The 16,474-nt window shown below is 34.2% G+C and overlaps 2 protein-coding genes across 2 annotated transcripts; one reads left to right on the top strand and one right to left on the bottom strand.

The window, feature by feature from the left end:
- Positions 1-675: 675 nt before the first annotated feature.
- LOC131957688 (uncharacterized) lies at positions 676-2,986 on the bottom strand. Its single transcript, XM_059322431.1, has 3 exons — positions 2,263-2,986; positions 1,845-1,996; positions 676-1,556 (listed from the first exon to the last, which is right to left on the bottom strand). The coding sequence occupies exons 1-3, from the start codon at positions 2,931-2,933 to the stop codon at positions 1,462-1,464; spliced, it is 918 nt and encodes a 305-aa protein (XP_059178414.1). The 5' UTR covers positions 2,934-2,986; the 3' UTR covers positions 676-1,461.
- A 1,669-nt stretch (positions 2,987-4,655) lies between these two features.
- LOC131957691 (putative tRNA (uracil-O(2)-)-methyltransferase) lies at positions 4,656-13,749 on the top strand. Its single transcript, XM_059322434.1, has 11 exons — positions 4,656-5,313; positions 6,162-6,285; positions 6,515-6,758; positions 7,137-7,205; positions 7,491-7,598; positions 7,776-7,847; positions 8,315-8,421; positions 9,728-9,911; positions 10,683-11,511; positions 11,996-12,112; positions 12,804-13,749. The coding sequence occupies exons 1-11, from the start codon at positions 4,956-4,958 to the stop codon at positions 13,025-13,027; spliced, it is 2,436 nt and encodes an 811-aa protein (XP_059178417.1). The 5' UTR covers positions 4,656-4,955; the 3' UTR covers positions 13,028-13,749.
- Positions 13,750-16,474: the final 2,725 nt, after the last annotated feature.

Below are 16,474 nucleotides of genomic sequence, written 5' to 3'. Positions count from 1 at the left end.
ATCAACTGCCTATATGGCGCATAACCAGTTGACATGTAATTTTTAATTGTGTTGGAGGGAATCCCTTTCAACACTAAAATTAAAAAAGAACAAGACAAGACCAGTACATTTTTAAGGCTAGACAATTCAGGTGGGATTCAACTTTGACTTGGGTAATGGTAACAATAAAAACATTGAATACTGCACGCTGATCAACAATTGAAAATATCTAAACCTTCACCCATTTTAAAACAACTAGCATCCAAAACCACAATAGCAATTATAAAAGCATTATTACAATAGTGTTATGTAATCTAACGATAGCAAAGTGAAAATTAATTTTAAAAAGCACAGAGTTAATAATGCAGAAAACAAAATTATTTTTAAATAGGGGCCTAATCCTTTTGCATTAAAATAAAATATACAGTGATGAAAAAAAAAATATATAATGCCCATATAATATAGAGAAATATAAATTAAATTCAAGGTTGCAATGAGAAAATCAGTGGGCATTTCTAATTAAAGAAATAAATTTTTTTTTAGTCTGACAGTTGAAGTAAAATGAGTAATGGCTAATTAGGTATCAGAAAACAGACTGTAGAAAATTTAAGGTAAATTTGAGAACAATTTTTATATATTTAATCAATTTTATCTATTTTCATGTACATTATTTTAACTAAAAAAACAATCTTAATTACTGCAAAAATAAATTGAAAATGGATTACAATTGAACATTTTGTATAAATGAATGTATCACAGCATATATGATAAATGCTTTACGTGTAAATGTTAAAACTAGCTGGTACCATATATTGGTACATAATGTAAATAAATAGCTAAAATAAACTTTATGACTCAGAAATCCAAAAAGTATGTTCCAACAAGCGATATGTCTAAGTTTTTGACTGATTGTACTTTACAATTGTAATAGACAGGTCTTTAAACTTAAGCGCATGCACAAAAAAAATCATACAAATCTAAAATACATGGGCAATAATCCTATGACATGAATTCAAAGTAGTAGTCATTTAGAATTACTAAACATCCTGCCCTAGTTGAACACACTGTTAGTACTACATAAACTTTCAATGACAAGGAGATTATTTTCAAACATAATTCAAGGTGTCACATAGAAATGAACACTTTAGTAATGTAACCAGATGTGTTGTTAAAGAAGCATCAAAATTATGACTATATTTTCTTTACTTAATTCTATATAATCAACTTTTTCTCTCATGTTTATCTAAATTAAATCAAGAAAATAAAATGTTCTCTAGGAAATCTCCAGAGAAACATTGTTCTATGAAAATTCTCAAACATAAAAGAGGTATAACATACAAATAGCCATTAGATTGTGCAGTTCTACACATAAATATATAAATATATATAAAGATCAAAATACCCAGTCTAAAATTATACAATGGCACTTGTAAGTAATTATTAAAAAATTAAACTAAAACAAATGTAAATGATGTAAACGTATCAAGGATCTGTTCCGCAATCATGAACAAATACTTCAACCACTCTATCTTTCTTGTTGAACATTGGTAGGTATTGAGCTTTCTTTAAGACCAGTTCTGGAAAACAAACATAATAAATTGGTTCTTATTAAAATATATGCAGGAAATATTCAATGTATTTTTTTAATAGTATGATACCAACAGAGCTAGAATGCAGGAAGAAAAAAATCTCAATTTGATAATGTACTAATCTACTGAATTATTTTTTTCTAAACCCAAATATTTTAATTCATTAACATAATTTTATTTTTGTAATGTTTCAAACGTGGCTAACAAAATAGAAGATGACGGACAGAAATGGTTTTGGTTATAAACTGTTGGTTAATTTTTACAGGTATCACATACCATTTACAGTTAACAAATCAGATTCTTCGAGACAGGAAACAGACTTTTTTCTAGTATTGCGGTTGTGAAAACCTCTTAGACACCACATAGCCAGAAGCATAAGGCACACCAGGAATACCAAACACCAGTATGCAATCTGGGCATCTCTAGTACTGCAAAGAAAAACTAGTTCAAGTAAAAAATGCATGTAAAAAAATTTCTGATTTTAAAAAATCATGGTGAATCAGCGCATACTTCTACATTTTCATAAATAGAAACAATAATTAATAAATGTTCCTAAAATATAATTTAAATTAAAGCAAACTAAAACCCATTGGTATTTTATTCACAGACTGCTTACATTTTGTAAATATTTAGAAATTTTTAATGTGTTTAATGTGATTTCTTAAATATAAAATTTAAAGCAACAAAATCTTACATCTTTGAATGACTTTCAAAATTCTTCACTAGCCATTGCTCAATTTGTGTTTCATTATAAGCTGATAACAATGCTAACTGATCAGATGTAGAATTATTTGTTTCAGTGGTGGTGCTATCTTGAACCAGTGTATTCTGGGTAACTGTATATGATGGATTGCTTTGTTTTAAACTGCTGGGTTCTTTAGTGGTTCGCATACTTATAATTGCTCTTTCAACCCTCTTTGGGGATGTGATCATTTTAGACTGAGAACTGAGGTTTTTTGACAAATATTTCAGCAACTTTTCACAAAGCTTTTTGTTTTGGCTACTGCTGTATAAACTTGGCGATTTCATCAATGAATAAAAATATTTGGCTTCCGTAGCTTTAGTGTAACAGGCTTTATCACCAAGAAAACAATACTCCCTTAGCATATATACATCACAGTAGGAGGGGAGATACAACTGAGTATTTTCCAATTCAGGACAATGTGCCTGGACTAGATAATGATTCAATTTTAAAATAAATAAACAATAACAACAAACGACAACAGCCAAGTTTTCTGTTAATTTTTCCACAGGTGTGTTTGAGGCTAATGCTGCTTCTTTTAAGGTCAACACTGTTCCTTTAGTCTTAAATGCTTCTATGTTGTCAAAACTGGCTGGAAATGACATTTTTTCCAGTTTATTCATTTTCTTGGTTTATAAGAAAAGTGCTGAGAAATTCCTATGCAGCAGGCTACATCATTTTTCTGAAATTGTTGGTAAAAAACATAAGTTAAATAAAAAAAAATTAATTTTTTACATTTTAATACATAGTTTAAATTAATTTATATATAATATAATAAGTAAATTAGTAAAACAGTCACTGACACACTATTACAGTAATTACACTAACACAAGTAACAATGATAATCTATAGTTTTAGGTGCGTAAAATTGGCCAACGCTAGTAATGTGCGGAAAAGTTGCCTCATTGTTAATGCTTTAATAGAAGTAAATTGTGATATATTTGTGTCCAATATTAGAGGTAACTGAATAATAAACCAAAATCAATGGCTAAATGTATCAATATAGGCCAGAAATTAACTTTAAACTGAGGTGTTTGCGAGCAAGATTTGCTATATAAACATCTGCCATCTGTAAATAAGAGTGGTTTCCCCTGAATCTCTAATTATAATTTTACCAAAAACAAACCTAAACAAGATGGCTGCTAAAAGTAAATAAGCTTGACTGCATCTGATAAAAACATCGCTAGTTATTATTTTCTACTGAAATGTTTTAATACAGTTGTTTAAAAAACAGCTACATTAAACATTAATGATAATGAAACTTTGATAATATTTTTGTAACTTTCAAAACATAAATCCGAAAATCCTCTTTAAAATATGAAATAATTACTAAAATTTAATGAGTGACCTTTTTTCACATAACTAGACTAGTCTCGGCTGATTTTACATACCTAAAACGATAGATTACCGTAATAACAAGACTAAAATAACAACTTACAAGTACAAACAACAGTACAACTTAACTAACAAACAACGGTAATCTATCGTTTTGGGTACGTAAAATTGCCCGCGACTAGTAATGTGAAAAACAGGTGACTCCTTACATTTTAATAATTATTTCACATTTTGAGGAGGATTTATGCTTTAAAAATACAAAAATGTTTCCTTGTTTCATTTAAGTACCTGTTTTTAAACGATTGAATTAAAACTTTTCAGTAATAAATGAAGACTAGCGATGTTTCCAACAGATGCAACCATGCTCATTTACTATAGCAGCCATCTTGTTAAAGTTTTATTTTTATAGACTTAAAGCGCAAGATTCAGGCGGAAGTCACTCTATTTTACAAATGGCTGCTGTTTATATTGGAAATCTTGCTTGCAGACACTGCTGTTTAAAGTTAATTTCTGGCCTATATTGATATATTTAGCCATTGATTTAGGTTTATTATTCATTTATCTATAATATTTGACACAAACATATCACAATATACTTCTATTACAGCCTTGACAATGAGGTAACGTTTTCGTACATTAATTATAATAGCAGCGGGCGATTTTACGTACCCAAAACGATAGATTACCCAAACAACTAACACAAGACTTCGTCACTTTCTAAACTAAAATCAAAACCCGACTTCTAAGCTTTCACTATTCATCAATTATTATTGTGTAGTAGTAGACTAGAGTACAAGAATCTACATCCAAGATCTATAGTAGTTTTTAGTAACAAACTAGAATTAGAACTAGAAATCAATGCATTTAGAATCTAGTATTTTACTTACTGGCTGATTTACTCTTCGACTTTTGTTTACAACTCACGGGTCAATTGTTGACCCGGTAGTAAAAATTAGTAGTAATACTAATAACCATTTGTTTAATTAGTACTAGTCTATATAGATCTACCAATGCCTACTGAAAGAATATAAAGGTTGTTTTGAAATATAATTTCTAAAAATTATTGTATGTAGATCTAAATCTATATTGACTATTTTGCTTAGAGTGACATACATTTCCTAATGACAAAATCTTACTTAGCTTGCTATTTAGTATTTTGTGCTAAGCTTCACCACTTCATCTTGTCTCATATTTGAAAAGTATTCTAAAACTCGGTTAGTAGACCGCCCTTGGCAACATGTTTACCTTTTATTTTCCACTGCTGTTTGTAACCTTATAAGTTTAATTTAACAAGATAATTCTGCCTCACAATGAACGTCTCAATAAATAATGATCCCCTTAATTTTACTTCATGTGATAAATGCAAAAAGGAACAAACGACAAAAGGAACAGAACAGCTGTTTTTAAAGTCTGTTTCCATTTGGGTCAACAAACCCCACGTCGTGAACAGACGACTTTGCGGATCCAAGATAAACCAAGTGTACCGACTTCATTCTAAAACGGAGGTGCTGGAAGTTTTGCAGAATAATTGCTGCAGATTAAATGATGTACAAGAACATTTACATTTTACAGACTTGGCTGATGAAACCACGCCTTTTGTTTTGATTATTAGAGAACTAGTTCCAAAATCTGAGTTCTTTCCAAAACTTTTAGAGGCTGTTGTTTATGGTGAGTCTCTAATCTAGATCTAGAGATATAGAGTCTAGATCTAATCTAGAATCTAGATCTTAATCTAAATTTTATTTTTTATCAGGAATAAAAAGAAATTTATTCTTAAGTTTAGGTATTGAGTTAGACTAGTTAGACTTTCCTGTTAACTGTGAGAGATTACAGGGTCAGCTACTGTAGTGTTAGTAGACTGTTGGTAAATTGCAAGATGCAAAATGGCGAGGGGGTAAATCTTAAGAAAATGTGAAACGCAATGTGCAAAACATTATTTTTATTTCATGCTTTTTGTGGGTTTTTTCACCACATATGCGAGAAGAAAATTTATAAACCTAACAAGTAGATCTAGGTATATCATGAGTGTTTTTAAAACACTGTTTTATGTTGTTCTTTGATCTAGTTTACATTTCTTAGAATTAAAATATTCACAAATCTAAACATCCTTGTTCCTATGATCGCCGCTCACTTTTTCTTATCACCTGGAGAAAATCCGTCCCAGTTGACGAGTGACTTTTGAGTCCATAAAGAGAGTACCATTTTAGACTATATTTTTAAAAATCTATAGGCCCTATCTGTATTTAAAATTCTAAAAATTGTCGCCTGCTTCTCGCTCGCTCACATTTCTTGTCAGCTCCTTTTAAGGGGTCACAGCCAGTGCATATTAAAATCTAAACATGAGCAATAGCAATTGGACAAACGTGCCTGGGGTCAAAGTGTTAAAGTAAGAGTGTTAAATGGATTTTTACTACTACAACTACTATTAGTGATTTTGCCCGGTGAACTATAAAGCTATAGCCTATATTCCTCCTTGATCTTTTATTTACAACTTATTTATTTTTACAACTTCATAGATAAAGAAAGAGCATCAGTTAGTTTTATACCTGTTGGACAAGACTGTGTTGGAGTCAGGGAAAGTATTGCCCCTACATTTGAACTCAAGTACTGCTTTCAGTTCCAAAAAATTAATGAAACTTTGTAAGTCACTATATTTTATGTTGAAAGCCTTTTGATGTTACCTTAAGTGGCACTTCGACTTCATACTTATACTAACACCTGCTTTTTTTTTTTTCAAAATTAAATCTATCTGATATTTTAACATAAAAAATAACATATAGCAAATGTATATACCATAGAAAAATAAAAATAAAACTTGTTTGAAATACTACTATTTTTGTATAAAGCATTAAATTTGTTTTTATTTTAGCCCAGCTTGGGCCCAGGTGAATGAGATTGTCCTATCCTGGTCATGTGATCATGAAGAAAATGAAGAAACTCGCAGGCAGTTGTCGTCCCATTGGCTACACTCTACTCTGCTGGAAAAACTAGTCATTTGGTCTCACATCAATGACATTTCAACCTCAGCTACATCCTTGACCCTGGTCCCCATTGACAAGTACAAAGACACTTATGTCAGACTTAAAAACTGTTATGGAAGAGATTTAGTCAAGGTTTGTTTTTATATTCTATCTTGAATTGTGTGGACTTTTAAAATTTTTCTAAAACAATCTGATGGTGGAGTTTTGGTTTCTGCTTTATTTTTTCAAATTTTTTGTATTCTTAAAATTTTATTCAGCTTATGTTGCAAAAAAAAAAGACACAAGCTCTTAAATTTAAACGAGAATAACTGACTCAAATCAGTGCATGTAGAAGTAACTGAATTGACTGCATCATCTTGGGAGTCACCAAGACAGATTAATTCAATATTATCTATCATATGGCCTGTTAGATCTGATAAGGTACTCAGTGTTTTTGTTGAGGGAGGACAGTGCTTTTATTTAACAATTGTTTATGCTCAGTTCCTTTGTAACCACTATGTAATATTTCAGAATTGGACAGAGAGAACAGATCCTAAAAAGTTTGTTTATGAAGATGTGGCTATAGCTGCATATCTCTTGGTAACTAAATTAGCAATATTTTCTCTTCATGGTTTTTCACAAAAATTGATCTAGCAAAAATATTTACCCTTTTTAAAATGGCATAGTATTTTGGTTACCATTCTTTAAAGGATGATTAAAATAGAATATATATGAATGTTTCATGTCCAAGTTAAAAATTATAATTTTCTATTATTTTAGATTTTGTGAAAAACTTTTTCAAATATGGCCACATAGAAATCGGCACTTTAACATTTTTACCTATTACTTCGGCACTTTAACATTTTCACCCATTACTTGTCACAGCTGATATGGGAAGAGGATCGCAAAAAGAAAGGGATATCAAAGAAACAAAGCTTTGTAGACCTGGGCTGTGGAAATGGATTACTTGTTTACATTCTCACTAAAGAAGGGGTAATTGTTTGATCATTTCTTTTCAACATATAGGCCTACGTCATTTTTTTAAATGATTTTTTTTCCCACTAGTTTTTAAAAACAATCAATAGCCTTGCATTGTAATAATTTTTGTGCATGGGATATCTGACAAAATCTTGGCCTTTAATTTGTCAATATTTTATCTTTAATTCCCAGCATAAGGGGCTGGGGATTGACTTGAGGAAGAGAAACATCTGGGACACATTTGGTCCTGACATTGACCTCAGGGTAAGGCATGTTTTGTTTCATTTCTCTTTGTGGTTCTGAATTTTAAATAACTCCATTTATTCATACTGTTACAAGATTGTTGATAGTTTTGAGTTCTTTTCCATATTAGTTACTATGAAGCAGCAATCTGCAGAATATGTGGATAGCTCAGATTGTTTTTTTCTCATGTAAATTGTAATGTATTCTTTTGATGTTTTTTGTTTCTGTACTGCAAATTTTGTTCATATGTAACTTGTTTATGTATTGCACATATTTTTTCACATGTAAGTTATTTTTGTATTACACATGATTTTCACGTCAGTTGTTTATGTATTGCTCATATAAGTTGTTTCTGTATTGTGACTGTTATTTTTCTCATATGTCCATATGTCAGTTGTTTCTGTATAGCTCATGTCAGTTTTTTTCTGTATTGCTCATGTCAGTTGTTTCTGTATTACACAAGTAAGCTCTTACTGTATGGCACACAGGTAGAAACCATCAGTCCCTCTGCTGATCATTTGTTCCCAGACTACGACTGGATCATTGGCAACCACAGTGATGAGCTCACTCCATGGATTCCAGTAATAGCTGCCAGGTGAGACGATCAAAGAGTTCAGTATTGTGTTGGCTCTTTTGTGTTGTGAGGGCTGGTTAAAGTATACAACAGGAAGTTACCAGCTGCTGTGGTGTGTTGGGTGAATGAGATTTTGCTGTGGCCAATGTGGGCGAGGGGAAGAATACATGATTGCTAACCTAAAGGTTCTAAGTTCAGACCCCGGGCAGATGAGGATCAATTGCTGGGGAAAAACAACCCATCTAGGAGAGAAAACTTCTAAACCAAACAACTGCTACCTTGCAAATTGTTCTTGGGTGGACAAAGACTATGAAAGCGCTAAATTCAGAAAGAAATGCAGGTTGAAGACGGCGTCAGTACTCAACTCTGTTGAAGGAAATCCTCTCCAAAATTATAGTTAAGAACAAAGAAGAAAAGAAAGAAGAAGGGATGTTATAAGGAAGTGTTGGTTTTTGTGTACTGTTGGAGTTATGTATGGATGTGTGGGTATATTAAGTGTACGATGTGTTGGGTAGGTTTATAGTAACGTTATGATATGTTGGTCCTCCTAATGTAATGTATTTTTACTTGTTCAATGTGGTAGATAAAGCAAACTCACTTTTTTGTCTACACTTTGTGCTAAGTAATCTTGAAACAAAAACTTTTTATTTAGACACATTCAGGTTCTGAGGCGCTTCTTTAGCCACAATCAAATGTTTCAACTTTTATTTTGATTAAATGTAAAGAAGAAGAAACAGTAGTATAATGCCATCTGTTACATGTTAGCAATTATTTGTTAGAAATTTTTTCTTGACTGGCCGACTTGACAGTGTGAATATTTCTGACTACTTTTCATCATCTTTTCCTGTTGGTGCCTAAGACACATGGGGCAGTTGAAGTAGAGTTAATCTATTACAATGACCATCTCATACGAGTGGATAATCTGGTCAGCACTATGCCCAGCTGCCTTACTTTCCTTAACATGTGTTACGTACCCACTAGAGCTTGGTGTATTCAGGACCGTTCTACTTACTTGAGCCTAGATTCAAAGTTGAGGCTTTCAGGTGAGCAGTCTACCGCTAGACCAGGGGTCTCCAAACTTTTCAGTCCGAGGGCCGCATTAACTATCAAATTTCAGTTCGGGGGCCAGTTTCTTCCAGGTATGTCTTTGATTTTTCTGGGTAAAGTTCCTCAGCCATCACCAACAACCGATTTTTCTTTGGACAAAAAGATCTCCGCGGGCCGGATGAGAGGACTTCGCGGGCCGTAGTTTGGAGACCCCTGCGCTAGACCACCCCGTCCCCTCTAATTTCTTTTATCAATGTTTAACATTTCTGTTTGTTTTCAGGTCCTCCTACGACTGTTGTTTTTTTGTCTTGCCATGCTGCCACCATGATTTTGTCGGGAAATTTGGTGTCAGTGAGAAGGGGAAAAGTCGCTACGAGTCCTACCTGGACTACGTGAAGGAGATTGTGTCGTACTGCGGCTTTCACCCCGAGTCTGATACACTGAGGATACCGTCAACAAAGAGGGTGTGTTGATGACCTTTAACCCTATAGTGCCTGAGTGAATTTTTGACTGGCCAAAAGTCAGCTAAACGAGAATAATTTAGAAATAAACATGTTGCATCATAATCACTGTAGAACGACTTGATAATGGTTAATTTTTAAGCTGACACAACATAAGTTACTTTAGAAAATATTTCACAAGGGCATTAAAGGGTTAATTCTTGTCCCCAATTTCAATAGCTAAAGAAGTAGCTGACAACTAGCAACACATTTTAAAATCTTTACGTTAGTGTATTTGTCTTGATGGTTGAGGTTATTTGATTTTATTTACATTTAAATTTTATATTATTGTTAATTTAATTTGAGTTTTTTTAATTCAGTCTAAAAAGCACTAATTATTGAATAATTAAAATATAGACTCAAAAATATAGATTTTTAAAAAAATTATTTGTTAATTTTTTAAACTTCAGTTTTTAAAATAAAATTTTAAAGTTTTATTATATTCTAATGATATTACTTTCAATGAATGAAATACTTTAATAGACTCTCAACAGAGATTTTTTAAAATTTGCATTCATTTTGATATTTCCATTTTTTGAATACTGTTATTATAATATATATATATATATATATATATATATATATATATATATATATATATATATATATATATATATATATATATATATATATATATATATATATATATTATAATTAACTAAAAAACCAACTGTAATCACATATTCTTATTTCAGTTGGATACATTTCACTTAGTTTTTGTTTAATTCATTCCAGATTTGTTTTATTGGCCGTGCGAGGAAGTACAAGAAGGAGGAAGAACCTGTGGCTGATGTGGAGAGGCAAGCCTTCATAGACAAGAGGACAACCCACAGCCACAGTCTGATCTCACACAGGCAGAAGTACCCGTACATCCCAGCAAAGAGGGCCCAGTCTGCTGAGTGCTCACAGCTTCAGGGGTCAGACTCTGGTAGTCAGGGGTCACAGGCTGGTACCCAGGGTCAGGGGTCAGAGGTTACTTGCCAAACTGAAAGATTAGCTCACCCACCTCAGCTAAAACCAGGGGACTGTAGTGACGTGGACATGGAGTTGAACTATGAACCTGACCTTAGCTCAGCGCCAGGAGAAATTTCGAATCCTCTGGTCACAGATAAAAGAAAATGTGATAACCTTGACCCTGGTCCACTTCAAAGGTTAGACGCAACGAGTCATCAGGTCAAAAAAATAAAGAACAGTAGTGCATCCTGCAGGCATATATCAGCAGACAGTTCCTGTAATCAACAAGCAGATACAGATAACACACAATGTTCTGCCGTGACATGTACGGGTGAATCCGCAAACTCCTACAGCAGCTGTGAAAAAGTGTCAGAATCCATGGATTCCAGGAACAGCATTGGAAACAATTCAGTGGACGGCGTCTCGCTGGGCGGGGCTAAACAGTGGGCGGCGGAGTTCCAGCCGAGGGCGGAGGAGAGAGTGAGGAACTGTCAGAGCGTGCCGGAGCACATCAAGCTGCAGATAGTCAGCGCCGTGTTCCAGCTGGTGCTGAATGCCCCTGATGCTGTCAGGGTGACACTGGAGACTGGGAGGACTTGGAGAAGGGGAGGTAACCACTATTATAAATACTACTTGTAGTTGTTGTGTACAAAAAAAAATTATACCTTTTTTAGGAAAATCCGAAAAATTATTTTGGAAGTATTAATTCTACAATATGGTTTGCAATAAGCAACATTTTTGACAAATTTGATTGGAAAAGAGTTAAGGGAAATAGGAATCTTTAACTAAAGTACACACATTGTTAAAAAAACCATCAGATAAAAATTTAAACCATTTATGAAAACTTTTGCTGTGTGTTTAAATTAGTTTCTTATGTCACTTGTGCCTGTCGTATCTGACTGTTTTATTTCTCACCAAATATTTTGTCATTCACCAATACCTACGACACTGTGACTTCCTCTTGGATCTATACTGTTTTCATTTTACAAACCTAATTACAAAACTTTCATGCTAATGGTATAAAGTTTTAAAAACATAACAAAACTTTTGACCGGTGAATTTTTGACTTGACTTTGCTTCGCTCCATACATCAGGGTCTGTGCCGCTGAACCAAGTAGCGGAATTGTTTGACAAGCCAACGCTACATGCCCTCAAGTCTGAGTGTGGAGGTCTCCAGACTTTGTTGCGCAACCACAGCCATGTGTTTCAAGGTAAGCACTGACTTATCAAAGTAGTGGGGCCTACCTGATATTTGATGTGTTCTTTTGTTTTGTTATTAGAACGAAACTGAAATGATGTTATTTAAAAGTAGAGAAAGGTTTTTAAAAAAATGATGACTAAATATTTATTTTCATTAAAAAAAATTCTTTTACCACAGTACAAAAACAAAGAGTATCTTTAATTGTATATATCTACACACACAAAATCTGTTTTTTGTGTCTTTTATTGACAGTACTTATAAGATTCTTTTGTGGTTGAAAGCAATTATTGTTAAACTGAATATTTTTTTATTTAAAGTCTTTGCAATATATTGATTGACTTGCTACCCTTAAGATTCTTATGCCTTGAAAGTTGTTTAAATACTTTTAATTTAAATTCTTAGTCTATTATTGACTTCTTACTTATGCGCTTAAAACTAATTGTATAACTAAATATTTTCTATTTAAATTCTTCATCTGTTATTGGCTTGTTACTTACAGGCTTGAAATTAATTAATTAATTAACTAAATATTTTCTATTTAAATTATTAAATAATTAATTATCTCTTATTGACTTCTTACTTGTACACTTGAAAGTAATTGTTTAACTAAGTATTTTTTAATTTGAATTCTTCATCTGTTATTGATTTATCCTCATGCTCTTTAAAGTGACTGTTTAAATATTTTCTTCACTTGACAACAGTAACTGGAGGTCAGGTACAACTAAGGGACTTCACCCAAGCCGACCCATGGAAGGGAAGAAACCCAAACAAACTGAAGGGGAAGCAACAGAGGGACACAAGGAAGACAACTCTCTGCTGGTTCCATGTCCACCACCCAGAAGGCTGCCCTAGGCCCAGTGATGAGTGCCAGTTTGCTCATGGGCAGATAGAGCTAAAGAGGAAAGAAACAGCTGATGTTAAGTAGTAGTCAGTTTTAGCAGTAGCAAACTGGGCTATAAATAGATGTCATTAGCTAGAGCTTTTGAGTTATGTTTATTTGATTTGGAAAGATATTTCACATCATTGTAATGTCAACATACTGTAACATAATGTATTGCTGATATGTGCTAGAACATGAGGTGTGTACTGGAACATTTAGAGTGTGCTAGAACATATAAAAAGTGCTAGAACATTTAAAGTATGCAAGAACACAAAAGGTGTGGTAGAACATATAAAGTGTAATAGAACACTTAATGAGTGCAAGAACATATATAGTGTGCTAGAACATATAAAGTGTGCTAGAACATTTAAAGCGTGCTGGAACATATAAAGTGTGCTAGAATATTTAAAGTGTGCAAGAAAATGTAAAGTGTGCTAGAATATATAATGAGTGCTAGAATATATAAAGTGTGCAAGAAAATATATAGTGTTCTAGAACATAAAGTGCGCTAGAACATTTAGTGTGTGTTAGAACATGTAAAGTGTCTAGAACAAATGATATGTAAAAGAAATTGTCATGTGTTCATAACATGTTCTAAAATGTTCTGTTTATTTTTCCAACACCTAATACTGTCCTATATAATGAGTACTCCCTGCTCTGTTAGACAATAAAATCAGTCAGCATTGTCAACACCTCTCTATCATAAAACCCATGTTCCCTTGTTATTTTACCTATGAGATACTTAATTCAGTTTATAATCTTTTAATAAACAGTACTGTTTCTGATAATTATTTGTCGAAAGTCTTTTTGTCATTGATATTATATTACACATAAAACATTTTTAAAAAAAACAGTGGTATATAATTTTTTATTTCTTTTAATACCTTTCTTATTTGTAATATAAATTGTAACACTTTTAAAATACATTAGTTATGTAGAGGTGTAGCAAAATGTAAAACTATCTCGCCCAGGCACTTTCTTTGGAAGAGAGTCATTGATGCCAGTTGTTTCTATGGTAACCCTAGGCCTCGTCACCTGTCAACAGAGACAAGTAGTAATAACAAAAAAATCAACATGGAGGCTATGCTATGCATGACGTTGGATGTGTACGGCCTACAGGCTTACAATTAAACAACAAATCTCGTCAGGAAAATACTCTTTAAAAATATGTAGGCACTGGTCAGATTAAATGGGTTTTTCTGTAGTTCCGCCGCCCCATGTCAAAATTATTTTAAGAATTCTCTGGCTCCAGTGACCTTTTGACCCAAGGAAATGAAAGACTATTGAAGGGATATCTTCCTGTGAACCTTTTTTTTAAATTTTTTTTACAAAGGCCCTGTATCGAGAGCCGGATTTGAGGGTTCTATAACTTTTGGGTCATCCATAAATGACGCCACGCTAAAAGCCAGACCCCCCCCCTTAAAATTGCAGTTGAATTTTTCTTAAAATACGACATTTTTCCAAAATCTTGTATGAACTCTGTCTACATGGAGTATTTTAATCAATTCCTATTACAATTTATTAAAACAGTTTTCTAAAGCGTGAAATAACGCATAAAATTCGTTTTCTAACATTGCTTTTTTATAATGCGAAAATGTGACGTCACACCATCTCCCCCCTCCCCCTCATCACACACCGTCACAAAATTAAGGACCCCTCCCTTCCCCTACGAATGTGACGTCATTTATGTACGACCCCTTTGGCCTAGTAATACAATAAGGACCACGCCTCAGCTTTTTTGAAATACATCCTTGCATTTCGATAAAGTTACTCTTTTAAAAATAGCTGTCCGTGGTCTGATGAAGTAGAGTTCAACTGTTACTGTGACTTCGGCATCTTTGTGATGGGATAGAGAATCACTATTAAAACCTTATGGACCTGGCTTCTTTAAGAAAGTCAAATCTACTCACTGTCTCTCCCATCCTCAGACGCCGTGCTGTAGACTGTGTCGCCCCCTAGCGTGTCAACACTGGCGCCCATCTCACGGTTGCTTTGTTTCGTTCTCAGTTTGTCTGTTGTGCTATTCCAGTTTTTAAAAACGTAAGATTAAAAAAAAAATTTAAATCAAGCTTTGAAGTTAAAATTTCGTTACAAACGTGAAGGAAGAAAAAAAAAAAATTAACAAGCAGCAAGCAAGTTCCCCCCCCCCCCCCACAAAAAACGTCTATCGCCCCCCCCCCCCAACAGAATTTATATAGAAAATATTTACTTTTACCAATGTCTGCCCCCCCCCTCCCCTCCCCCGCAAAATGATCCGCCCCAGGAGAAAAAAGTTTGAAAGAAACACTGGCAGCAAGTCTTTTTAGAAAAAATAATCATCCGCTCTTCATTTCCTCCAAAGATTGTCGAAGACCCTGTTAAGAATCATGACATGCCTAAAGTGCTTGTTTGCACTTAAAAATGTATATAGGCCTAGATATATTAAAAGGCAATCTGTAGGTAAACGTATTATTCAAGATCTTGGAAAATACACTCCGCTACTGTCTCATGTTACCGAGTCCAGTGGAATCAGAGGCGTAGCGAGGGGGGAGGTGCGGAGCGCACCGGGTGACACCATTTAGGGGGGTGACACCAAGGCAAAAAATAGCAAAATATATAGAGAAAAACTTGAGGGGGGGGGGGTGCAAATCGAAAATGTGAGAGGGGGTGCAAATCGTAAATTTGAGGGGGGGGGGGGGGGCAAATCAAAAAATTTTAAAGTTTGTCCCCGGGAAGGGTCGCTACGCCTCTGGGGGGGGGGGGGGTGACACCATTAAGTGCCGCATCGGGTGACACCCGACCTCGCTACGCCACTGAGTGGAATCACTATGTCGGTACCTCACGGTGTACCCCCTCCCCCTTTCACTTCATTTATTTGATTAGATTAAACATCGCATCCGGTCATTGACTTAGAAGAACTCTACTTGAACTGCCCCGTGTGTCTTGGACACGAATGGAAAAAAAAAACAACTTATGATGAAGACTACTCTATTGACAATGTAGTCTACCGTTCGCTTATTCTGTTACCTGTGTACAATCGACACTGTTGTCGAATGTATTAAAAATATTGTAACAACTGCATTTATCATGGCATGAACTTTCTCAAAATGTAAATCAAGACATCAACGGACAAATACAAGAAATTAATTATTCTACCGAGAGTCTCAGGAGTTGGGGGGGGGGGGGGACGTCACGCTCTTCTAACCTATTTTTAACTCTTCCCGCATTCGTTGATCTGGTATCGTTGTTTATAAATAAGGCTAAACCAGGTGTTGGAGTTTACTTTTTATCATTACAACATTATACCAGCAGAGCAGCAGAATGAATATGCGGATATGACTTGGCGTGGCTGATGCTGGTTCACTAGAGGAAGAAAAAAAAATTGTTACCTTTCTTCACCTTCCTCTAGCCTGGACGGGTTTCTCTGCTAATTCTTTGGCGCTGCACTTTGGAGTTTTGGCTTGGCACGACCTTGTGGAAACGGGAGAAGTTCATTGCACCTGGTGGGGGGGG

Source organism: Physella acuta, unplaced genomic scaffold (genome assembly GCF_028476545.2).
Source record: "Physella acuta isolate Inbredline_101_S28 unplaced genomic scaffold, ASM2847654v3 ptg001257l, whole genome shotgun sequence".
In the NCBI taxonomy this organism is placed as follows: Eukaryota; Metazoa; Mollusca; class Gastropoda; family Physidae; genus Physella; species Physella acuta.
The sequence above is the reverse complement of the archived record's forward strand: the minus strand, read 5'-3'. Positions and strand labels throughout refer to the sequence as shown.